This window comes from Astatotilapia calliptera, chromosome 18, assembly GCF_900246225.1.
Source record: "Astatotilapia calliptera chromosome 18, fAstCal1.2, whole genome shotgun sequence".
NCBI lineage: Eukaryota > Metazoa > Chordata > Actinopteri > Cichliformes > Cichlidae > Astatotilapia > Astatotilapia calliptera.
Genome location: NC_039319.1, coordinates 19,412,996 through 19,439,099, shown reverse-complemented (window position 1 = coordinate 19,439,099; position 26,104 = coordinate 19,412,996). Strand labels below are relative to the sequence as shown.

Genomic DNA, 26,104 nt, shown 5'->3' with positions numbered 1-26,104 from the left:
TACTAGAACTCGGAGTAGATATGCTATGTATAATAGTTATGTTAAGTATGAATATAAATGTCTATAAAATAATTCTTACTGCCTTGAGCTGCTGCACAAAGAAGATGAGGGAAAGCATCCACCTGTGAAAACAAGAGTGTTAAAAGGTTAGCGCTTTTCTTTTTGAGCACCTACTGGATGCTATTACACAACTGTAAATGACCAAGAGAGAGACCCTTGTATGGAGTTTGATCTATTAGTCTGATATGTTCTGAGCAAATCTTTCCCACTCACTGTTATCATTTTGGTGTCCACTTAGTATTTGAAAGTGAAAGTATGTGCCTCTGTGCCTGCCTCAGAGCAGATCTTCTTTTTACTTCTAGTATACAAGCATACAGATGTTTGCATATTTGAATAAACAGGCCAGAAGAATGCCTGTCTTCAGGTAAACACACTTACAGAGTTATTAATGTGAGTGTCATAGCTTACGTTCAGTCAAAGAGGTCTGAGTGGAATCTAAAGATAGCAAGGGTTAAGGACTATTTTTTTGATTCAGTCATAAAAATTTGCATTATTATCTGAATACTCTTACCAAAAAGCTAACATGTGCCTCATATTGAGTTCTGCAAAAATATTGTAGTTATTAAAAATATTGGAGTGAGACGTACCAAAGAGCAAACAAAGTCGCAGGAGTAACCGAGGATTTCATCTCTCAAGTCCACTTCACAGCTGCTTGCTGGCCTCAGTGCTGCCACCTGTGGATTAAAACAAAAGAATGAAACAGCAAAAACACCTGTTAGGCAAAGGGCACTTTGTATGAAAGTGAGAGATAAGGTAGAAGATACAGAACATGCAGTTATGACATTTAAAAAGTGGGAGCATGCAACTGATTAAGGATTTTTAAAAGACTAGTTCCACTATGCACAACAAGTATTTGCTACTCACCCAAATTCAGAGCCCAAAATGATTTTCATGAAGTTCATTTAGCTCTAGCCAAGTAGCTTAATCCCTAACTTGAGATTCCATCTTATCTCCTGTCCTCATGCCAGTAAAAAACCAAAGTGAGAAACGTCCGCTGCAGGGACCAGTGAGAGTGAGATGAGAAGAAGCGTTTTGACTGGGAATAAACACAACAGAAAATTCAGACCGCCTCTCTATTCAAGGTCAAGTTAAACAACTTCTCCGGGCTGTACTGTCTAAAGTCATAAAGTCAGATGGGGAAACCTTGATTGAGGACTGCCGTCACGTAACATCACCCAAAGCACTGCGGTAGATGAGTGAAATTTGAAAGCTGGTTACAGAGGAGAGCACTCAAGGAGACACCTATCCCCCCTGGAGTGCCTGTGGTTATTCCCAAACTACTGATGTAAATGCAGAAAGAAAAGCCATGGGAACTCCAACATTCATAACTCCAATAATCTTGTTGGCTGCAATGCTGGTGATGACTGATGGAAAAAAGGTAAGATCCTTCTTATTTCTCCTTATTAGTTTTATTGACTGTTTTAAATTAAGCTTTGCATGCACTGATAATCCATCACTGCACTGACTGTCTTTTTTTAAATATAAACACATGGGACATGGTCTCTTTTGTGGCTGACTCTGGATTAAAAAAAATTGTGTTGCTTTCCTTCATGTCACCCTGCATGGACTGGGCTTGTTGTTGAGCTGTACTGACTTATTAATCGACATTGCTCGAGAGAAAACCACATAACAACTCAATTCTGTATCTAAATACAGTGTTTTTCTTTTCCTCTAAAAAAATATAGGTTCAAGAATGACATTGAATATTTTTCTCAAAGCTGTAGATCAGTAACTTCTTAAATAGTAATGCCGTATAGGACTCTCTTTTTCTCTTTTTGGTAACTCTGTGAGGACCTTAATGACTGTTTACTGGAAAAAAGCATCCTGAAACCATTTTTTAAACATCTTCCAAAGAAATGTGATGCTTTTTTTTTCAGCTTGTTTGCTGATGCACTCCATTAGGTAATGTGTACAGCACTCTTCAGTGTGCTATGTTGGTGGGCCTTTTTATGGTAGGTCATGGAAAAGTTTGATGTTGTTTCATGTGCAAAAGAAAAAAAAAGCTGAAAAACTGAATTAATTATAGCTTAATGACCAATGTAATAAATTTCCAGTAATTAGGTATAACGGTTTTATCATTGTAGCTGTTCTTGCTAAGCTGCTTTTGTCTCAAGGGTGGCCTAATATTTAGACTACAAACAACACTGTGCAGATTACTCTTTTTCTATACTTTATTACCCCACTTTTTAAAGTCTGTTAGCTTCACTAAACCTTTTTCACTGCTGACAAGCAAATATGTGTGCAGCTTTCTAATTAAAGGCCACCGTGTTCAATAGAGACTCAGGAGGGTATTAACACAGCAGAGTGTCAAGTTTATATAGTGGATTGTCATTTATGCTTAGAAATATCTACTCATATCTGCTTAGAGTTTTATAATCAATGTCATGTTGGTAGAGGTTTGATCTTTAGTAGTCTGTGGAGACTCTGTGTGCCTCCCAGAGTGTTCTGGCATTCACACGGTCGTACCTTCTCTTATTGTTTTGTGGTAGGATAAACGTATCTATGTCTGTTTTAGTCTACGTGCCTTTTGTTTAGATGAACTGCTGGACTTCCAGACCAGCAGGTTTAGGGAAGTCACGCACACACACACATACTTACACAACGCACAGGCAAGGTACTCTTTGTGTGTATGTAGACGTCATATGTTAATGAACCTATGTAACCTCAATAAAAGAGCAGTGTTACGGGGGAGCGGACAAGAGCAACTGGGGTCAAGCGAAGGAACGGCGTTTGTCCACTTCTCTCCCCTGCGAGAAACATCAAGAACTTTGCCTACTCGTGTCTTGCTTTGCTGTGTAGTTAAATTGTCTTGAACGTTCCAGCGAATAGGTTTAAGCTACAAACCCATCACAGAGATGTTATTAAGGCAAATTGCTTTAAAAGTGGTAATCCTCCACAAATTTGCCCCAAGTACAAGGAATATCCCTCACTATACTAGCAAAAAAAAAGTATGATTAAAAACTGCCTTGAGGACCTGTAGCCTGCAAAATCAAAACAAAAATCAACAAAAAAGGAAAAAGATTTTACACCAAAGCTACGGTGAAAAAACTGAGAAATCACCTATTTATGCTTTTTTTTTTTAAATGCAGTATATGCAGGATTATGCAAAATGAAAATACTTTACAGTCAGTAGGACAACTGACTTTGAGGAAGCAGCATTACATTACAAATATTTGACAATTTGTCAAAAACACAATTGTTTTTATTCTATTTTGCTTTTTTTATTTTGTGCATTAGAAATTAAAAAATGTAAACTTTCTTCTAGTGTGTGTGCAACGGAAGATCAAGGTGCCGCTGTGATGGAGTGAAAGGCAGCAGGGTAAGTGTCTAATTCACTGTCTGTGTCAAAGACTCAGTTCATCCTCCTGCAGTTTACAGCTACTTATTTCTTCTTTTCACAAAACTTTCATTCTTTTTTTTTTCTCAAAGCAAGATTTGTACTTCCCGTGACTACGGTGTACACCCCACTAATTAAATAATTTTTCAAAGTAACAAATAATTTAATTATGAAACACATCTTAGAATATATGCAAATAGACACATTCGTCATAGAAATATAAAATTCTCTAGTCATTCATTACCCCCTAAATGTAATGATAAAGTAAATTGTTTTCATTTTTACTGTTATGTAGACTGTACAGTTTTATCAATAAACAAAAGAAAATGGATGTATGGCTAAATATATCCTTTACGAAGGATATGGATAAATATTTCAGTGTGTTTACACACTAGGTTTGTTGCAGTTATAAATATAGCAATTTCTCTCATTTTAACCACATACAGCTGATAAATGTACCAATACCAGTTATAGTTGGCAATATTTTCATAAGCATTCACAAAACAGCATCTATGTATTTACTTATAAAGTGACAATACCAATGAAGCTGCTGTTTGTTTACTGGTTGCCACCTTATGTCCTTTCTTTCTGTGTCCTATTACTTTTCATTCATACATTTACACACACAGGGAGACAAAGGATTTCCAGCAAATCCAGGTTCCCCTGGGCCACCAGGACGTCCTGGACCAGATGGTCCCACTGGCCTGATGGGACTAAAGGTAAAACTTAAACTCTCATTAAGTTTTCTCATATTAACACAGTTTGTAGTGTCAATCTAAATTAGATCTTATATTATTATATGTGATATATAATTCAAAATTTCTTATATGCCTACACATTTTTAATTGAACTTGTTAAATGAAAGGAAAAATCAACATGAAATGGTGTAGTATAACCTCGGGTAGGTTCCTCCGGGAAATTCAGTAAATAAATAACGAAGTAACCAAGGACACCACATGATTTAACAGCCTGAAGAAAGAAGAAATCATTTTCAGTGTGACTTCATCAGTTGCTCACATTGCTTTGAAGGAATTTTGGCCCACTCACCAACTAACATGTTGCTTTAGCTCACTGAGGTTTGCACATAGAAATGTTCTCTGAGCACTGTGCAGTGGGATTCGGGGGTAAATTCAGTTGGAGCACTGTGTTAATATGCACTTAAATGCTCCAGACCAGCAAACTGCAGAATCGCTGCTTTTTAGAGGTGCTTTTTGTTAATTTAATTTTTAAGTTTTAATTTAAGTTAATTTGATTTAGCAGCACTTGTGTACTTACCCTGATAAATACTATGGAGTCAGTAAGGGTGTGCTTGTACTTCATAGTCGAATGAAACTTTTCTTTTTTTACATGACTGTATGTGTTGCTATACCATGCCATAGGGATTAATTAAAAGTTTGCCTACTATGACAGGGAAACACTGGGCATGATGGACCAGCAGGACCAAAAGGCGATCCGGTAAAAAAAAAAAATGTCTGTTTGTCTTTCAGTCAGTAACACCTACATGTATGTTAAAAATGAAAGCTATTTTTGCTTCTGTCATTACAGGGACTCGAAGGCAAAGAGGGGTTTGCTGGGAGTCATGGCTTACCAGTGAGTTGTCTTGTTGTGTATACAAGTCTAATGTATGAATCACAGACATGCATATTCCTGCAGATCCTCATACATGGCTGTTGTGTTTTATATAGGGTGTCCCAGGCTTACAGGGGCCTCCGGGCCCACCGGGAGCCCCAGGCTGCAATGGAACAGATGTATGAAAATATTGCATATTAGCTGTGGACCTATAATGCTTTGAACTTTTTTCAGGGTTAGGATTGGGGCTTCTAATTTGAAAGAGCACATTTTTAAATGTATTATAGGTTAAAGAGTTTGTAATTTCACTGCATGTTCTCAACGCATTACTTTCCAAAAGGGGGAAGACGGACCTCCCAGTATACATGGGACCTCTGGTCTTGATGGACTGCCAGTAAGAACAAAACAAAACTTTTTTTTTATTCTGTGTTGCTACACTTCTCAGTGACTCTGGTATCATATTTCATTGCATCATCATTTAAAATTACCCAAATGAACAATTGATAAATAAATGTTTGAATATTTGTTTTTCATCCACAGGGTCCACCGGGTCAGCCTGGACCTAAGGTAATGATAAGCTGCTTCATGGCCTTGTGCTAAATTCTTTTTGTACCAGTGAAAGATGTGTCTGCAGAATTGCTCAGCAATGGCTGTCATTCAAGAAGCTTAGCTAGTTAAAGTTATCCTTACCAATGTAAATATTACAATTAGAAAGCTAATTGTTTGGGCAAGAACTACTGGGAACTGTTCATGTTTATTTGAATGCACAAGAATGCTAGAAAATGTGATTCTAGTGTTTAAAAGAACTGACCCTCTAAAAGCTTCAGAAAATACAATGTATGTATATGTGTACCCCTATATGTGTTCCTGTGTTGTGATATTCAACATTTACCAGTCTTCAAATCACATTTCCTTTGATGGTGGCTGAGCAAAAAGCATGCATCCATGCCATCAGGGGAAAAAGGGGGATTCTCAAAGCTCTGACACAAATTCTGAGTTGAGGGATTTCAGAGGAAGCACTGACTTTTAACCAGTTCGAAATATGTGCGGTTATGTCTGGGTTAGGGTACACAACACATTACCAAGGTTGATAAAAACCTTTTAAAAGTGACAGTCAAAGTCTACAGATGCCAGTTACTAACAAGATTTATTAACTGCAACTATAAAGTATTATTACATTTTTGAAGCGTCATTTTCATAGGGTGAATCTTGGATACAAGGCAGTTCACAACCAGGGCCCCGTGGACCACCTGGGAGGGATGGACAGCCGGTAACATTTTAGACTGCTCTCTTAATAAATAAATCCTGTCAGTCAGACACACATATATTTATTTTTGAACAGTTATGTTTATTTTATATTGAAAGCAAAGTTTCCTTGAATTTTAGGGAGATCCAGGTTTACCTGGATACAAAGGACAACCTGGTGAACCTGGACCAAGGGGATCTGTTGTAAGCAAAGCTTTTTCTGAGATTTTTGTGGATGACATGTTTTTGTGTGATGTTTAACCTTAAGTGTGTAAGTTCTTTATGAACAGGGCTTTCCTGGACGTCGAGGGCCTCCAGGACCAAAGGTAATGCTGTTAGAATTAAATTTGCGTATGTGTGTACAGGTTTGAAAGCTTGTATTGTGATAATGAGTCTGTCAAAAAAGTAAAACCACAGCTGCTGTGAGTCTTGAGTTATTCACACCCTAAAACTATTCACGTGAACTGCCTGATAAAAGCAAATATGAATAAAATTTTCTGGTTTATGAAAAACAAAACTTTTATTTTAGGGTCAGGAAGGTATTAGTGGTGCCCCAGGACCTCAAGGACCTAAGGTAGTTTCTTTTTCACTATTATTGTGGCAGCATTGTATCATAATTCATGCCGACAGTTGTGTATATTATGTCTTGTTTTTTTCAGTGAGGGTAATTTTAATTTTTATGTTGTAGGGGAGACAAGGCCCACCAGGTCCACCTGGACCAAAAGGTCGGATCACGGAGCTTGTCTCAGGGGGTCTCGTGTTAGAGGTACAGGAACAATTTCATGTAATACTCTTCGACAAAATCATCATTGCCTTTCTAGTTTTGGAACATGACCCAAGGATTTCTCACGTCACACTGTTCACTCTTCGGTGACTGGGCTGCATATTTTCCTACTTTTGCAGTGGCTGATTGAACAGTAACCTGCACTAACCTGCTAATTTCAATCGACAGAACAAAAAAAACAACATTTGTTTACTAATGGGAAGAGATGAAAGAAGGCAAAGAAAAAAAATTACTTAAAAATAATCTTGAAGGGCATATGTTTCCAATGTGTGAATAGTGACACTATGAGAAAAAATCACAGGCGCATTACCAGAACTGTTTTGCCCAAAGCATTTCAAAGCAACTGGGTAAGTAGTCAAAACATGCTGCCGTGTTTGGGACCAAAGAGATGAGATTTCCAATTCCTTTCTAAAATGATTAACTAGCAAACTTACAAAAAGGATGAGGCAAAATTAAAAGCAAATGAAGCATAGTAAATACAGATATAATATTTATAAATACAATTTAAAAATACAATTCTAAACATTTGGTCCCTGAACTGCTCTTTCCACATCCTGCCACTCTAATACAGAAATATTGTCATTGAAATTATCAGAACATAACTTCAGTTGTTTTTATTTTTTCATTCTTATTTAGGGGTTAAAAGGAAACAAGGGAGATATAGGAGAAAAGGGCTGCAAAGGTTCAACGGTAAGTACAGAATTAAAATTCAAGACGACTGAATACATTCACTAATTTTAAAGAAACTTTCTGATTCTTGTCCTTATTTTAATCTGTTTCCAGGGAGAACCTGGTTATGGACAATATAGTAAAGGCGCAAAAGGAGGCAGAGGATTACCAGGTCCAGAGGTAAGACACAGCATCCCATTACCACTCAGTTTTTCCATTTGACTGTGTACAAACATATGGCATTTGGTTAATCAATTTATTGTGCCTGATATTCCACAATTCTCACACATCCCCCTATTTTTTCATTCCTTCCCTTTGCACCAAAGGGTTACCCGCACCAGTATGAATAGCACGAAAAAGAGGATGAGCAGCAGAGGGCAGTGATGCAACATCAAACTCAATGCGATTTGCCATTTAAGACGAGAGAAAAGACTGTCATTGGTTATCTACATTATAGTAATCACTTCATCAAAATTATTTTTGCTAAGACAGCAGCAACCAACAACAAACATAATTATGTTGCATAGTTTTATTATTAGCCCATTGAAGCTCTCTGTTTAGGCCATCCCAGTTCAGGGACAACAGCAGCGTCTCTAAATCAAAGAAACTGATCATTCTACATATTTTTAGTGTGTCTTCAGACTGAGGGGGGCACAGCATTGCTTAAAAGGGTCCTCAAAAAGCTCCAACCCTGATATGGTCACATTCTCATTTCATATATATTAGAAGTCACTGCTTCAAAGACCAGATATGTGTCTTTGAATAAGAATTTTTAATTTGAATTCAATTTCTGTTTGAAATTTTTTTATTTTTATATATTTATTTGAAGGCCTATTTTACCTATTTTTATTTTAGAATAGACTAGCTCTTTATTATCATTGTACAATGAAATTATGGGTGCTCCACGGCAACTGTGCAGGGTGAAAAATATATAAATAGTAAAGACTTCAGGAATAAATAGCAAACAAAAGACAGTCGAGAGGAATATATACAAAACAAGAGAAAGGCACACATTGGAGGGCAAAGTGCTTGGAAGCAGTGCAAAAGGATTTGTTCTGAGTATAGAGTCCATATGTGAGTGGCCTGAGTGATGCGGGTTACTCAGGCCATGATTGGTGAGGTGGGTAGGAAGGGATGGGGTGTGGGGGGATAGTGTTTGTTAAAAGTCTGAAAGCCCTACAGAAAGAAGCTGTTAGTGAGTCTGGAGGTGTGGGACCTGATTAACCTGAGGCGCCAATCACAGGTCAGCAGGTCAAACAAGTTGTGGGCGGGGTGCAAGGGGTCGCCCTCCAGAGGTGGCAGAGGGCAAACGATTTTTTGAGGAACATGAAGATTTACATGAAGATCACAAACATTTGGCATTTTACAGTCTAAAAACTGTATTTTTGAGACCTAAGTAAAAAATCTATGAGAAGATAAATAAAAACATGTACTTCATCCTGAAAAACTCAACCTTATATGAATCTTCATGCTTATCCTTATTTGTCCTTACAGGGTAAGCCAGGCAAGGATGGTGATCCTGGACCACATGGATTTGTGGTACTGTTTTGTTATGCTTAAAAACAGTACGATCGATAGATAGATAGATAGATAGATAGATAGATAGATAGATAGATAGATAGATAGATAGATAGATAGATAGATAGATAGATAGATAGATAGATAGATAGATAGATAGATATTGAATATATATATTGAATACAACAATACAACTGTTGAATACAACATATTTCTGTTTAGGGAAGACCTGGCCCCAGAGGGGATCCAGGATATCCAGGAGTGCCAGGAGTGCCGGTCAGTTGTCCTTTCTTCTTACTAATTATTCAGATTCTTTAAATTCTTTAAAATGTGCATTTATACATTAAAGTACTAAATCAAATCAGTAAAGGTGGTATAGTACCAAAGAAAAATCTCTTGAAGGGCTAATAATATTTTGCATGACACTTTGTTTGTATCCTCTAAATAGGGTGAAAAGGGAAATAGGGGTCTGCCTGGCCCAAGTGGAGATGTGAGTTTATGACAGTTTTCTACTTTACAGTCCTTATATGGTCAGAAAAATGCTACATTAGTCTTTGTTATGGATACAGAATGAATTTCTGTGGATTTTATTTGAATCCATCACTTCCTGTTGTTCTAAAACGTCCAATACAATTTTGTTTACAGACATATGTGACTGAGCCAATCAAAGGATACAAGGGAGATCCTGGTCATCAGGGCCCACCTGGACTTCCTGGGCCTCGGGGTGCATAATACTCTATAGTATACAAACTAATGAAGAAGATATACAACAGAATAGCAAATCCTAAAGTCAAAGCCTGCACCAGTCATGAGCCGATGAAAAAAAACCTTGCTTTATTGTAGCTGACTTGCCCATACAATAATAACACATGTGGCTATTCTTTTCTCAGGTATTGTGGGCTTTCCTGGACCACGAGGACCTCCAGGTGTGAAGAAAGAATTTGAAAGAGAATAACATCCTTTGTACCTTCATCCACATGTTAAGCTTATTTTGTAAAGCTTGCTCATGGCCTCTCACTTTACCCTGCACAGGATTAGGTATTGATGTGCCTGGCCTACGTGGTCCCAATGGCCTTCCAGGCCTAAAAGGTGATTCTGGGGAGCCTGGGGCTGATTATATCGGACCTCCGGGTCCAGATGGAGAGCCTGGTGACCAAGGACCTCCTGGAGATCAGGGCCCACCTGGAATCCCTGAAGACAGAAGTATGCAAAAATGTTCTCCCCTAAATCCTCCAAATACTATAACTTCAAATGCTAACAATAAACCTACTGCAAGATGTCATGTCACAATCGGTTGGGGGTGAGTGGATGAAGACAGGACAAAGACATGCTGTGGAAGAGACAAAACAACAACTAATTAAATGTTCAATATCTATCATGCTTAACAAAACAAATAAATAAACAAATAACTTTGAAAGTTTAGCTTTTTATTTATAGAATTGTAGCATGTATGTTGTGGACCACTGATAGTCATTGAACAGAGTGGATATGGATTTTTAAACTCTTAGATATAGGCTAAATGACTATAGTGAAGGATATTAATGACATACTACTGCAATAATTATACAGATATTTAGAGGAAATGTTTTGAAAGTGTAATTAGGACACTAAGTTTGTTGTCGTTTGTAGCTAACAGAGTTACCAAGGGTCTGCCAGGAATTAAAGGAGTGAATGGATTGCCTGGACTCATGGGATACGATGGGGTGTTTGGAATGAAAGGTTGGATTGTTTTTAAAGCCTTCTTTTTTAATTTTTTAAACCATTGTAGTTAGTATTTATTATTTATTTCAAACTTGTTATGACTTATTTTTACTAGCAGACTACTGTGTTGTGTGCAGTTGTCATCAAGGCCTTTGAATCTCATATATAAAATAATATTGTGCAATAATTGAGATTTTAAAAAATGTTTGTTTCTTTGTACAGGACAAAAGGGGGATCCCTGTTATGAGTGTACTGGATCAGGATTCCCAGGACCTCCAGGTCCCCAGGGTGAAACTGGCCCGCCTGGTAACAAGCACTGCATAACAGATGAATTTTATTCTATCTGAGTTGGTGCATTCAAATGCACTTTTACTGGTAGTGATGGAAAGCAAATAAGATTTAAAACTAGAATGTGCACTATTTCTGCCGCTCAGGCTTCAATCAGCCTCGAGGTGATAAAGGTGATCCTGGTTTCCCAGGACCTAAAGGCTTACCAGGAAGACCTGTAAGAAAACATGTCTTGAAATTTTTGCTTTGTTGTAAGTTTGTTTTTCTTTACCTATGTAAACACTTAATATTAATTCTTTTCCAAAGGGTCCAATTGGTGAAGCAGGTTTTCCAGGTCGAAAAGGAGAGAAGGGAGAGTCGTATTCCTTTGGTGCTCCTGGGCCAAAGGGAGAAAAAGGGGACCAGGGACAGCTTGGGAGGCCTGGGGATCCGGGTTTACCTGGACTTCCAGGATTGCCAGGTCGCAAAGGCAATCCAGGGCTTCCAGGGGATCCGGTGAGAAATTGCTGACAAATCTGAGTTTTACATGACATTTTTTGCCTTCTGCAATTCCACATCTCAGGTGTCACATTTGATGCTTCAGAGGTTTTAACATGTACAGGAGCAAAACAAATTTTTTTTTTAGTCATAGCTAGAACAAGTATTCTGCCACTCTATAGTATTTCTTCTCTGGTGAAACGGGAGACCGTGGAGTCCAAGGCCCACCAGGCCCTTTAGGCAGACCAGGACCAGACGGCTACTCTGGGCCAGTGGGTTATGGACCTGCTGGGCCTCCAGGAATGAAAGGAGATAATGGGGTATCTGGCTTTCCAGGGCAGCCAGGAATTCCAGGTTATATTATATACTGATTAATGTAAAATTTAATAAAAACTTAAATATAGTAAAATACTAACATACATCTCTCCTTTATTGCAGGAGAAAAGGGGGAACCTGGAGTCATATACAGTAAAGGACTTCCTGGCCCACCTGGATTGAAGGGTTGGCCAGGTTCACCTGGAAGCCCAGGTAAGTACTGCATGTGGATATGCTGTATGGATGCATAACTCAATAGGTGGATGAATAATTGGATGGATGGAAAACAATGGCAGAAGAGAAACATATTTTATATCACCAAAACAAATGTCAGGTCATCCAGGGGCTCCAGGTCATCTAGGACCACCAGGTATACCAGGCCAGAAAGGAGAACGTGGCCCGTTGTCATTTCTTGGAATGCCAGGGAAACAAGGACAGAAAGGTAGGTTCTGTGAATTTATGCAGAAAACATTTGCATATTTGCAAACACATAAAATATTTCCTAGATATGAGATTACTTTGATTGTCTCAAAAGGAAATGAGGACTAGTCACATAGATGATTTATGTGTTTACTGATAAGTATGTATTTTTCAGGTGACAAGGGCCAACCAGGTGTCCCAGGCCCTCCAGGTAGAGGTTCCCCAGGTCAGCCAGGCCAAGAAGGCCCTCCTGGTCCTCCAGGACCAAAGGTTAGAAACAAAGTTGATACAACATACATCTTCATATAGCAAACACTCTATTGCACTTTACTGGTCTTTACAGGAAGGCATAAAAGCAAAAAATAAATAAATAAAAATTATTTTTTACATTATTGTCTAGGTATTTGATTTTAAAAACTGGCCAATCAAATGATTGCTTCCTTCATGTTATGTCAGTTCTTTGTGAAGGGAGATCAGGGAATGACAAAGAAATGAGAAAATGCAGCATTCTTTTTTTCATAATCAAAGGCTTGGAACATTACCAAACACTACCAAACATTATACCTTGCAATATAATTCTGGAAGCAGATTAAGTAGTGAATGCTAACATATACATTATGTCCTCTATTTTTCTAATAACAGGGTGATAGCAACCTTGGACACTCTGGGCCTCCAGGCTTCCCAGGGCTTCCAGGTGAAGATGGAGATCCCGGGCCTGCAGGTGATCCTGGGAATCCTGGCTTACCTGGATATCCAGGGCTAACTGGCAGTCCTGGTTTTCCAGGAGAAAAGGGTACTGATGACTAAACTGACTATTGACTAAAATCAAAACTGTACTCTTCATAAGCACATAATAAAGCACAAACTTGCAACAATATTGATCTGTTTGCTACATTGATTGTGTTATTGATTTGTGCAGGAGTAAAGGGTTCTGAAGGGCTTCCAGGGCTACCTGGTAGCAAAGAATCATGTAAAGGCTTGCCTGGGCCAAGTGGAGAACCAGGACCAAGTGGTTCTGAAGGACCTCAAGGTTAGTCTATGCTAGACTTGTGTGGTGTATTTGGTGTTAGCCCTGAAAGAACATTACAGACAGATAAAAAAACAGGTAAAAGCTTAGTAATACCAATCTGGATATAAAATTAGTGCAGTTATGGCGTTAACGTCATTTTAACGAGATTAACGCTGACAGCACTAATATTTTTATATATTAAATTTCCTTTGCTCCTCACCTTTATACACACACACACACACACACACACACACGCACACACACACACATATATAAAACAAAAAAAAAAAACACCCAGCACGCCCTGCGGGCGGTTTATCCTTCAAGCTCGGGTCCTCTACCAGAGGCCTGGGAGCTTGAGGGTCCTGCGCAGTATCTTAGCTGTATGTGTGTGTATATATATATATATATATATATATATATATATATATATATAATTTTTTTTTTCTTTTTTCTTTTTAGGACTTAATGGCTTTCCTGGTGAGAAGGGAAATCAAGGTTTGCCTGGGTTTGGTCTTCCTGGCCCTGCTGGTGAACCTGGGTTCCCTGGGCCATCAAGACCAGGTTCACAAGGACATCATGGACAAAAAGGAATCAAAGGACAAAATGGCCTACCTGGTCAACCAGGTACAGTATTCCTTATCTGATAGACCATTCATATTTAAATTCATCAATATGGAATAGTTAAAAAATCTGGGTTTTTCATGTATGTGAGTACTTAATGTGATGTTGAAAATACCAAAATTACTTTATGAGTTTTTACAATGTATTGATTTTTATCAAAATATTCAACTTCACTTTTGTTAGGACCCAGAGGAGACCCTGGACCAGATGGATTGCCATCAGGATATGGACCAGATGGGTTGCCTGGAATTGTAGGTCCACCTGGTCAAAGAGGTAAACACAAATGCAACACAAACACACGTGCGCGTGCACACAAACACAATGCATATAATATACACAAACATGTCAGATCTGAAACAGTATAATAGTTTTTGCCTCTGTGACAGTAATTTATGAAAAACTGATTTATATAAAACTGATGAAGTTAGAGCTACCTTGGCTATTTGCAGGTGACTCTGGCCCAGATGGGCCTAGAGGTCCTCCAGGCCCCCCAGGTATGAATGGAGACCAAGGTCCCAAAGGTGCCCCAGGAGCTCCATCACCACAAAATTATACTGCGAACTCAGGGGACCCTGGTCCACCAGGTACACTTTCCAGTAAAGTCTTGTTCAAAAAATGTCCTTTTACAGTCTTTAATGTTTCTGAGATTTTTTATTTATTAATTTATTTATTTTTTATTTATTTATTTTTACAAATGATCCACATTATATTAGGACAGGGCATTGAGTAGGACATGGTAATAATATTTTAACACTAACTGTATTGCACAAGGTAACCCTGGTCTGGCTGGTCCAAGTGGAGATCCTGGCAGGAATGGATCAAAAGGGTGGAGAGGAAAAGTGGGAGCACCAGGGGATCCTGGACCAAGAGGTCTGAAATAAGCTAAACATTCACAGTGACTAGTTATTATTTCCGTTTGTAAATCTGCCAAACTGTATTTATGCTGTGTGCCTGTATGTCCCCAGGCTCACCAGGTGATCCAGGGTTGGATGGATTATTAACATCACCAGGGTTTAAAGGACATCCCGGAGCTCCAGGAGATGCAGGGCTGAGGGGGCCTCCAGGTAAGTACTGCATTTTACTTCAAGCTGAAGTTAAATAAAGAAAAATTAAGAATATTTTGGTTATCATGCTCATGAATGCTCAGTGATCACTGTGCAGAATAATTTATTGTATTGTGTTTTCAGAACTCCATTGTATTGTTATTGTACGATTTCTACTACTGAAAAAAATAAAACCTTAAACTTAAAAATTTAACATGTACAAAACTTCATGTTTTAAAATCCTTTTAATAAAAAAAGATTAATAAATGACCTTTTCAGTGTGCAGTTTTTATGTAGTGAGAAAACTACAAGCATCTTCCAAGTTGCATGCCCGTTACAATAATAATAATAATGATAATAATATTGTTACATCTTTTTTGCACACACTCTTTTCTACTCTGTAATATCCTTGTCAATGTTCTTGATATTTATTTATAATCACCTCTTTTAACTCTTGATATTTATAATTGAGTGATTTGTATATACTAGTGCTATTTCTTAAATTTGTAAAATCTGTAACATATTTTATTGTTTAATTAGTCTGTTACTGTTACTGTCTTGGAGCAGCTGTAACCCACATAATTTCCGGCGAGAACAGCGGACTCCCGGCACATTGTTTTTTAAACCCCCCGCTACTCAGGTTAAACATGATATATAAGTCACTTAGGTAACTTAAAAAATTGTATTGTTTGGCTGTTTCAGTGTTTTATTTGTTCCTGAGTAAATCGGTTTGGCTGAGATTAAAGACATTAGATTAGATTAGATTAGATAAAACTTTTCCTCTGGGGTTTTCACCCAGCTGAATAAACGTCAAACAGAAAACTGATTAAACACAAGTGTGAGATGGTCGAGAATTTACTCCAGTGTACTGTTATATTTTAGATAGCAAGGAGCAGACGGCTGCGTTTATCAAACTCCACCGAGACAGCGGTGACGCAAATCTGAAGGCTAGACCGTCCCATTTCACAGCTGCTCACTTCCAGCCTTCTCAGTTTTCGAAGGACCCGGCCCACGTAGATCGCAAAGGCCAGGTCCTCCGAAAAATGCAGCCTAGGTTTTGAGATACAGCTTTTGAATTGGTACTTGTTCTCTGACTGATGACTTATCACGAGTCCACAAGAACCCGGGTATGCACAAGTACTCGTATTGAGACAGGCAACTGTTAGCATCTGGTCACAGCAGACATCACTTAGCAAATAAATTAACAATTATTTCTCAATAAAAACATGTAAGCTTAAAAAAAAAAACTTTTTTAATATTTTAACAAATTAAAAATGTTTTAACATATTTTAATAAAAAAACAAAACAAAAAATGTATAAGCTTTAATATGTACTAATAGTACATTAATAGTAATAGTAATTAATAGTAATTAAGAAGTACGGAAACACATCTGCGGATAATGAATACAGAAAATCCGTTCACATCTATACAGAACAATGCATTGTATTTTTACTGATTTTTTTTTTTTTTTTTTACAGTTTAGGGCCCCCTTCAGATTGTGAATCGAATGTTGACACTAACAATAAGAACTGAATCATTGTGCTTTAGAATATTACTGCATGCACCTTAAACTATTGTGAATTAGAACCTTGAGCTCTAAGAGACATCTCAATAATAGTATAACATTTGATTTGAATTATTTGTTAACGTCATTATTATAAATATGATGGTAGTATAGTTATTAGAAAGTGTTACTAGTGATTTAATTCTGCCAGGGCCAAAGGGAATAAAAGGAGATCGAGGAATACTGGGAAAACCAGGGCGAGATGGTGATCAGGGTAAAACTGGTTTCAAAGGAGCTACTGGGGAACCAAAGTACAATGGATATGGGCCACCTGGACCAGCAGGCCAAAAGGTAGAATTTAAATGTCACTGATGCAGTAGAGAAGATTCCAGTAAATAAATACAAATGTGTATATTATTTGAAACAAATGTGTTCATCAATAGGTTCTTTATCCCTCTTTCATTATTTCCTTCGTGTCCTCAGGGTGAACCGGGATTGACTAATACTAATTTGATGAAGGGTCAAAAAGGACAACCTGGAATTGCAGGAACAGAGGGTTTACCAGGAATTTTTGGACTCAAGGGAGACCCAGGACCTACTGGACTAAATGGTTTGTACAACTGATAAAATATTAGACAGCTTTAACACTCTACCTCTCTACCCAACTCTCTCTGTTCACTCCTTCTGTCTCAGGTCCCTCAGGGTCTCAAGGGCCAGAAGGGTCAGATGGCCCTCCAGGTAGCAAAGGGCAACGCGGACCTAATGGACCACAAGGCAAAGTCCTTTTAATTGCAACTATATGAAGAAACTTTTTTCACCACATATTTTTGAAGTGCAACCCATTGTCTCATTCCAGGATCAATTCGAAATGATCAAATAGTACTTTCGCTTTTTATTTATACTTTAAGTTTAATCGAGTGTACTTTTTAAAACGTGTTTGCCTCAGGTAATGTGGGTCTAACAGGAAATAGAGGACTTCCAGGTCCGAAAGGCAGCCAGGGCTTGGATGGGATTCCTGGCCCACCCGGGCAGAAAGGAGAGACTAGTAAGCCAAATACTGCATAAAAAATGTTTGTATGGTTCTTTGAGGTCATGTATAATCCTATGTAATTATGTATTTATGTATGTTTTTTTCTTTTGTCTAAAATTAAAAAGGCCTGTAGAATAGCTATCTCTTTCATAGCTAATGGTACCCCTGAATGGCACAGGCAAATTCATCTGTTCTTATATCGCTCTTCTGCAGTCTTGATAGAAGGGAGTCCTGGGAAGCGTGGTGACCCTGGTCAGCCAGGTGAGTCACATACCAGTCACATTACCCTCTAAAGGAGCTGGGGAGTGGGGGTTATGCAGGAGGGCGAGGGTCCAGTGTTTCGTTTTGGGATTTGTTTGGTTTTTTTCTTTTCTTTTCTTTCTTATTTTAGATAATCTTGGAAAAACACTGAATACATTCAACCACACCCAGAGACCTGATGTACTTACAGTATAATCCGCATGCTGGAAGTTAAATAATGAGCGATACATATAGCAACAAACAAAGCACTCATCAGTTGATGTATTTATATGTAATATCAAACAATAAAATATACTAAAGGCCTGTTCCATTACATTAAATTATGCATCACTACTAAAATAATTCCTTACTGATTTAGACTAATTGTTCTTTCCACTCTGTAGGTCCTCCTGGAAATCCTGGCCTCCCTGGGTTGTCTGTTACAGGGATTCATGGACTAACAGGAGACAAAGGAATTCCAGGTCCACAAGGCATCCTTGGCCCAAGAGGGTCACCTGGAAGAGAAGGCGCATGTCTTCCTGGGTATAGAGGAGACCCTGGCGAACCTGGATATCCTGGGAGGAAAGGTTAGAATCTACTCGATAAGTTGTAGGTCCAGATGATGATTTCAGTTTGTGTAATTTGGTCACTGTATGGAAGTTCTTGCATGCCTATTTCACTAGGCCACTCATCCTCAATTACTTTTATCTCCATAATCAGTGCCTTTCTAATCTCAATGTAGGCTACCCTGGCCCACCTGGTCCTCCAGGTACAGCAGTGCCTGGGTTAAAAGGAGACAGAGGGGACCCAGGTCTTCCAGGAAGCCAGGGTAATCTAGGGGAACCAGGAGATCCAGGCCCACAAGGACCACCTGTACGTTTTTACAGTAATTTACCTCTGACAAATGCCTAGAGAAAGTAGACATGAGTTTTTGATTAAAATGGAGAGTTCATAGCAAAAGATGTATTTTACAGTTGAGGTAATCTTTCATCAAGCCTTTCTGTAGCATTCTTCACACCGTACTAAAACTAATGTTTTGTATAGAATGGCAGGTCTTCAAACTCTAACTGCAATAATTAGAGTCTGATCTTTCTATTTCCATTTGCCCCCTCAGGGTGCAATAGGCAGACCTGGAGGCCCAGGGGTAAGAGGTGACCCAGGTCTTCCAGGATTCCCAGGACCTGCTGGTAATCTATGTTGAAGAGTAACAAAGTCTTCAGCAAGTTTCTCACAATACATTTGAAACGCACATCATCATCATGCTGGAATCCATGCAGCAATACAAAGAGATAATCCCATTAATTTTTTTTCTTTAGGTAAAATTGGAGAGCCTGGGTACATCCCTGGCCCTCCTGGTCAGCCAGGGGTCCAAGGTATTCCTGGACCACCAGGTGAGTCAATACTTGATAAGCTAAGCATTACATATATCTGGGGAATAGCTTTCTAATTGCTCCTTCTGTGTACCTAAAGGGCGTAAAGGTGAGGCAACATTTAGAAAAGTAATACATGAACCAGGAGCTCAAGGCTCTCCTGGTGCCCGTGGCACATGCGGACCTCCAGGAAGAACTGGTCCACCAGGACCTCCAGGCCCACCAGGTTAATACTTTTAGAGTTAATCCTTGTTGCATGTATTACCTTTCCCTGTGTAATATGTGATATTCGAATTATAAATTTTGCTATTGAACACTTCTTTTCCAGGCCAGCATGGTATCAAAGGAATGCAGGGTTTCAGCCCACCTGGTCTGCCTGGATTTACAGGCTACAAAGGAGATAAAGGAAGAGCAGGGCTGCCAGGTGTGTTTAAGACTACGTCCACACGTATACGGGTATTTCTGAAAACACAGCTTTTTCTATGCGTTTTGACCTTTCATCCACACATAAACAGTGTTTTGGATCACTATGGTGGAGATTTTTGAAAACTCCAGTTTTTGCGTATACATGTGGACAAGGAAAATTGAGATTTAGTCGTGCAACATCAAAGGTGTGCGCCTTTTTTGACGTCACGCTGTGCGCCATGTTATTGTTTACATGAGATGAATCTCTACAATGGCAGATATAGACAAAATACTGTTGCTGTTAATCTTACTATCTGCAGTTATTATCCGACCATTTAGAAAGACTGCTTTTATGCGCCATTCATCTTTATTTACTCTTTTCCTCCCAGGCTTCTAGACTTCTGATTGGCCAAGACTTCTATGCAGTTAGGATTATATTGCCACCTGTTGCTCTGGCACGTGCTTGACAGCATTTGACTTTGTTTTTTGCGTTTACATATGGATAGGATTTTTTTTTTAAACAAAAATGGAAAATCTCCATTTACAAAAATACGTGTGTACATGTGGCAAAATGTTTGGGTTAAAATGTGTTTTTGTGTATATTCCAATTACACATTAGAATATAAAAAAACACTTGAAAACGTCATTTTCCAAGTATTTCAGTAGAATGTGAAGTGTTAAATGTGTTCAAATGATTGGAATTGCCTTTCAAATAGCTGGACACATCACACCTGAAAAACAATAAAAGTTCAGGTATTGGCAGCGCTCCTGCTTCACAGTTGTGCATTACATTGTGTGAATAAGAAAAAAGAAAAAATAAGGAAAAAATAATAATGCCCTCTGAATGAAGTTATCTGCCAGTGCACATTAAAACAGGTCCTCAGTGCATTAGTGGCAGGTAGTAGTGACTATAGAACATCCCCCAACAGTTTCCAAAAATATCCTTGAACAAAACTGCCCACGTGATATTATTTCATTGCATATTATGTTCTTCAATCTGCAGGTCCCAATGGCAGACCTGGAACTCCAGGTCATAAGGGTCCTGCAGGTTTGCCCGGCAGAACCGGTCCAAGTTATGCTGACAGTTTCCTGATAGTCAGGCACAGTCAGAGCATCCACCCCCCTGAATGTCCTCATGGCACTAGCTTCATCTACAGTGGTTACTCTTTCCTCTTTATCAATGGATATAAAAGAGCTCATGGGCAGGACCTTGGTAAGAGCATGGAAAACACCACACCCAGAAGTTGTATGTGCATATATAAGATGCATCTTTGCATCATTAAAAAATAAATAAAATCTGCATATTTACCAGTGTTTTAAACTGTCTCTCAGGCACCACGGGGAGCTGTCTGCCTCGTTTCTCTACAATGCCTTTTCTGTTCTGTGACACTGAAAATGCCTGCCGCTATGCTTCTCGTAATGACTATTCATACTGGTTGTCCACTGAAACTCCCATGCCTATGAACATGGTTTCCATATCAGGAGAAATGCTGAAATCCTACATTAGCAGGTGGGATAAGATTGTGTATTTAGTGTGATTACCATTAACTAAAATTGCCACCTATATCTACCCTCTAACCTTGTGTGGAATAAAATAATATGGATACCTGTTTAGGTGCTCAGTGTGTGAAACCACCTCCAATGTCATAGCCATCCACAGTCAGAGGACTCTCATACCAGAATGTCCTAGAGGTTGGGAATCACTGTGGACTGGGTACTCTTTCATCATGGTAAAGAAATCAGTGTTTTGTTCATTTTTACTATTTTTAAAATTTGAATTCAGAGATCTTGTTTCTCTAAGTGATTCTGTTCTTACTGTCTGTTACAGCAAACAGGTGCTGGAGCAGAGGGATCCTCGCAGCCCCTGATTTCTCCTGGCTCATGTCTGGAAAATTTCCGCCAAGTGCCCTTTATAGAGTGTCATGGCAGGGGGACGTGTAACTACTATCCTGATTCCTATAGCTACTGGCTGGCCTCCCTCGACCCCAACAACATGTTCGGGTGAACTGTTCACTTCTCTGTTTAAGGAGACATAGTTCTGTAGTTTTCAGTTAAATATTCAAGGAATCGTTCATCTTTCATTACTCTTTTGTCCAATGCTGTTTAGAGGCTTCCCAACTCAGAACAGTGCTGTCTTGTGATTTGGCAACTTGTATCAAATTTAATTTGTTAAGTTATCTGTAATTATTATTGTCTCTGTATGTTGTTCTCCTACAGTAAACCCATACCTCAGACAGTGAAGGGACCTTTCCTAGAAAGCATCATCAGCCGCTGCCGAGTCTGCAGAAAACCAGGGCATCAAGGTGAAGGGTCAAGGTGAAGAGATAAATAGTCTGTTTCTCACTTCATTATGTTCATATTGGGCTTATAAGCAGAGGCTAAACTAAGATTTGTCTGGTGGAGGGCCCTATGATTTGTCAAAGAATTACTTTGCAGTAAGTTGTATAATCATTTGTATTTTTAATGCTCATAGTCTGTGATCACCCAAGCCTGAAATCTGAGGTTTACTGAGCTGTCATTGTTGTTTCCCAACCTGTAGATAATATAAATCTGGTATAATAGGTGAAGCATCCTCAGCTTCAATTAAATATACCCTTGATATAACTTATAAGTGACCCTGGACACCACAGCCTGCTGTGCACCAGCCTAACATAGTCCTTTAATGTCAACCGTACCACGGTACTGCAGATTAACCAGTTTAGTCTGCAGTACACTACAATAAACTGCCTAGGACTGTCATAGAACACACACATGTAAAAGAGTACATGACATGTTTAAATTAAATTGGTTTTTGCTACGTCCATTTCTGTGTGAAGTTATTACGTTAAGGCTTTTTTTGTCCTGGAAAATACACCAACTTTACATTCAGCTAGCAAACAGATTCAGATTTACACTGCAAAGAAACGGTTTGTTTGTTTTCCTGCTATTTGTTGAGCTGTTTGAAAAATTGACTCTGATTGGCTGTAATCTCCTGATTTAAAAAAAACACGTGACAAAGTGCCCAAACCAAAACTTAGCCGGCGGGACAAGGAAAAAACAATATGTTCAGGATGTTGTGGCTTGTTGAAAATGTGGTATTACTTACAGTTGTAAAAACATAGTAAAACCTGCTCAAGTCATTTGAATATGCAGTATTTTTAATGACAACAGATATTTTTTTCCCATAGAGATATACAAATGTTATATCTCTATATCACTTTCTTGTGTGCGTGTGTGTGTGTGAAATATTTCAGATCATTTCTGAAGATCCTGTCAGTAAATAAATAACTGCAAACAAACAAAGTCACAATAACCAGCTGTAGTATGTATGCTGTAAATCTGGAGTTTTCAATTTGTTTATTCATACACACAAATATGGAGTTATTTGAACAGTAACTCCTCAAAGCAATTCTTTGAATACCAACACGTTGAATGGTGCATGGAGAGATTAAGCATTATGACTCACATCCATTTATAAATATACTGTTGGGAGGCAGAAGAGAAATCAAACTGGTGTCTTCAGAAAAAGATATAAGTGAAATCAGACATTTAGATCTTGAACTGAAGTATCGAAGTATTGTCAAATATTTTTTGCTATTCTCAATATTTAAAATTGCAACTTGAATGAGCTAATATTAGGATAAAATACAAATGAAATAAGAAGTAGTTGACAGTTATAAGAGAGGCCTCGTGCAAAATCGTACTAAATGTGTTAATAACATCTTTCTTCTCTGAGCTATTCACTGAAAATTATCACTACAGCGATGTCCCCAAAGGAGCAGTCATTCAAGCTCACTCACGCATATCTATCACCATAATTAAAAGTTCCAAAATCTGGATACGAAACAGATCAGCGATTCCCCTAAATGCTACTGTATTCAAAATCCTGTGGTTTTTCTGGCACACATATATTCCAAGATATTGATTGCTGAGAGTCATAAATAAATATGGTGGTTGCATAAGAAACCCAGCCAGCACAAGTAAGAGACAAAGAAGAGCTGTGACCTTTTATGTAAAGCAAATATTTGATTAAAACAAAACAAAACAAATATGTTACATATTTGTGGATATTTTGGAACCAAATCTGAGCTTAAAGGTTTCAAAACATCTGAAACTCCTAATATATTATGCAGAACTCCTTGAATGCCACCTTGAATTATACAAATCTTCTGGTACAGACAGTTGTCAGTGAGGATAGAAACGCTTGTGCTGCTCTGTAGCCTTCTTAACAGGATTATTCTGCTTCTGACAGTGCACTTTCTAATTGTTTAGCCAGCTATATCAAGCTTTTACACCTCTATAATTGGGTTAGGATTGCGACTTGTTGAAAGGTTGATGCACTTCAAGGTTATCGCCCATTTTAGAAGGACACATCCTTGCACTTTTCTCTGCGCAACTCACATAGGCTAAAAAGACATCTGCCCATATTTTAAAAGGTTAGATCTTGATGGGAGAATAGTTACGCAAACGTATAACAGATTTAGGTTGCAAAGAGTATTCCAGTTTGGACTGTATACTTGCAAAGAAGATAGATGGGATAATCCTGTGAGTGATGACTTTACTTAGAAGACATCCTTACATTTTCTATCCACACAATACAGCTGTAAATTTGAATCATGTGCCAGTGCAAAATCATTATAACCCATGACAAACACATCTTCAGATGCAATACAGTTAAATAGAGCAGAAATCTCATTAAAGACAGCTTGAGCTTATAAGTGTCCAACAGTTGTTTTCTTCTGGTATGTTAAAAGTGCTAGTTTTTACCTCCATGAAATTAGATTGGATTAAAGATCATAGTTTTGTTTAAATTTAGATTTAATATTTTCTCTCCCTTAACCTAGGTGATCAACAATAGTTTGGACCATTTCAAAATGTTTCGTTCCACAGAAATCAAGTAAGAAACAGGCTATAACAGGCTTGATTTGTGAGTTTTCTTCTGGAAATCCTGGGTGTCCTGCTAATTACCATCTCAGTCAAGTGCAAGACATATTAAAACAGATGAATCAGGGCATGCTTAATGAGGCTAAGATCAGTTGTAATATTGTGTAACACTACTGTGGTATTTCATTATATATTTGCAGTCTATATACAGCTGAATGAATCTAGCACTGGCTTGTTAGTACCCTGCAAACATCAGTGACTTTTAAGTGAGACTATATGGGTGGCTACGTTTATTACTTCAGGCATTTCATGCAACAGTTTTACTTAAGTCATTCTGTCAAACAGCTAAATAAACCCTTTGAAATGGTATTGCTGTGACAAGCATTACTGAGTCACATTGCTGACATTTTGACTCTTCTCCTTCAAGCTGAAGTTATACTTATCACATAAATTTCAACTGTGGCCACAGTGGCTGGTGTACGAGAGTTACACAGTCTTCCTTGTGGTAGAATTAATTTCATTATTCGAGGTAACCTGTGCACACTGTAATGCAGTAAATGCCTCGGCTATTTTTGAGATGTGGACACTTCAGCCTCTCATTCGTGCTTTAGAAATGATTGACCTTGATCCTTTATACCTGTACTGTTTAATGTACCACAGACAGTCTGGCACTGAATATTTAATGATCAGTAAATGAGCAGTCGAGGTGTGAGTGCTGCTCCAAAGCCCTGTTTGTTCTGACTGTGGAAAGAGGCATCTAAATGAGCTCTGAAGACAACTGGAAAACTGGGCAAGCTTCCTCAATGATGCTGCACCACCGACCTGTAGACTTGTAGTGTTTTGATTGATTATGCATGTGCTATATGTCCTCTTTTCTGCAACATTGTTTCCACTCAAGCAGAAGAGGCTGTTCTTCTCATTGTTAGAGTCATTAAAATTCAGAATGTAATAAAGGTCAGCACCACATTTGATGTTTCCCAGTGATATTCATGGTAGTCCAGCAAAGCAATAAACCAGACACCCATTCATCTTCTATTTCCTACCACTTTAACACCATTGTCACCATTGACGTATACCAGTACTTTTCTCTTAAGTAGTGCATAATTTGAATGTGAAATTGCAACGACTTTGAATATCTCATCATTTACAGTGCATAATACCATCAAAATCTTCAGAGAATTTGGATAAATCACTGTGCATAAGGGACTAGAGTGAAAACAGTTTACTGTGTTATCCACAAATGCTGGTTAAAGCTCTCTGTGAACAAAACTCATTTAAAATGGACTGAGGCTCAATGAAAAACTGTTCTGTGGTCAAAAAAATTTACATTTCAAATTATTTTCTGAAAATATGAACACCGTGTCCCCCTGACTAAAGAGGAGAGGGTTCATCCAGCTTGTTTTCAGCTCTCAGTTTAAAAGCCTGCATCTGTGATGGGACAGAGGTGCACCAGTGACTAAGAAATTGGCAGCTTGCACATCTGGAATGGCACCATCAGTGCTGAAAGCTATATACAGGTTTATAGGAACATATGCTCCCACCCAGATAAGGTTGTTTTTTAGGGAATGCTTTGCATGTTTCACCAAGACAAGTTGAAACCGCATACTGCATCCATTACAACAGCATGGCTTC

General features: G+C 38.4%; 2 protein-coding genes across 4 annotated transcripts in view; one reads left to right on the top strand and one right to left on the bottom strand.

Moving 5' to 3' along the window:
• Window positions 1-1,086, bottom strand: part of LOC113010003 (collagen alpha-4(IV) chain-like) — a 28,529-nt gene extending 27,443 nt beyond the window's left edge. Inside the window, exons 1-3 of one of the 3 annotated variants that reach the window (XM_026148757.1) lie at window positions 925-1,086; window positions 648-734; window positions 80-122 (exon numbers count right to left, since the gene is read on the bottom strand). In XM_026148757.1, the coding sequence (XP_026004542.1) occupies window positions 80-122; window positions 648-688 (84 nt within the window). In that variant the 5' untranslated portion in view covers window positions 689-734; window positions 925-1,086. Of the gene's footprint in view, window positions 1-79; window positions 123-273; window positions 359-468; window positions 487-647; window positions 735-924 lie in introns of those variants that run through there. The other 2 variants (XM_026148758.1, XM_026148759.1) reach the window with 2 other exon arrangements.
• Window positions 1,087-1,164: 78 nt separating this feature from the next.
• LOC113010005 (collagen alpha-5(IV) chain-like) lies at window positions 1,165-25,779 on the top strand. Its single transcript, XM_026148760.1, has 52 exons — window positions 1,165-1,438; window positions 3,326-3,379; window positions 4,027-4,116; window positions 4,808-4,852; window positions 4,943-4,987; window positions 5,083-5,145; window positions 5,307-5,360; window positions 5,507-5,533; window positions 6,168-6,236; window positions 6,353-6,415; window positions 6,502-6,537; window positions 6,741-6,785; window positions 6,900-6,977; window positions 7,632-7,685; window positions 7,779-7,844; window positions 9,159-9,203; window positions 9,405-9,458; window positions 9,631-9,672; window positions 9,828-9,906; window positions 10,073-10,108; window positions 10,215-10,385; window positions 10,812-10,901; window positions 11,106-11,189; window positions 11,318-11,388; window positions 11,478-11,666; window positions 11,831-12,002; window positions 12,087-12,176; window positions 12,298-12,405; window positions 12,559-12,653; window positions 13,026-13,176; window positions 13,303-13,413; window positions 13,855-14,019; window positions 14,200-14,289; window positions 14,466-14,600; window positions 14,788-14,886; window positions 14,982-15,080; window positions 16,776-16,915; window positions 17,048-17,174; window positions 17,258-17,338; window positions 17,511-17,609; window positions 17,808-17,855; window positions 18,239-18,421; window positions 18,577-18,707; window positions 18,949-19,021; window positions 19,151-19,225; window positions 19,305-19,430; window positions 19,533-19,628; window positions 20,613-20,822; window positions 20,942-21,119; window positions 21,225-21,339; window positions 21,438-21,610; window positions 21,827-25,779. The coding sequence occupies exons 1-52, from the start codon at window positions 1,367-1,369 to the stop codon at window positions 21,927-21,929; spliced, it is 4,995 nt and encodes a 1,664-aa protein (XP_026004545.1). The 5' UTR covers window positions 1,165-1,366; the 3' UTR covers window positions 21,930-25,779.
• The last annotated feature ends 325 nt before the right edge of the window (window positions 25,780-26,104 follow it).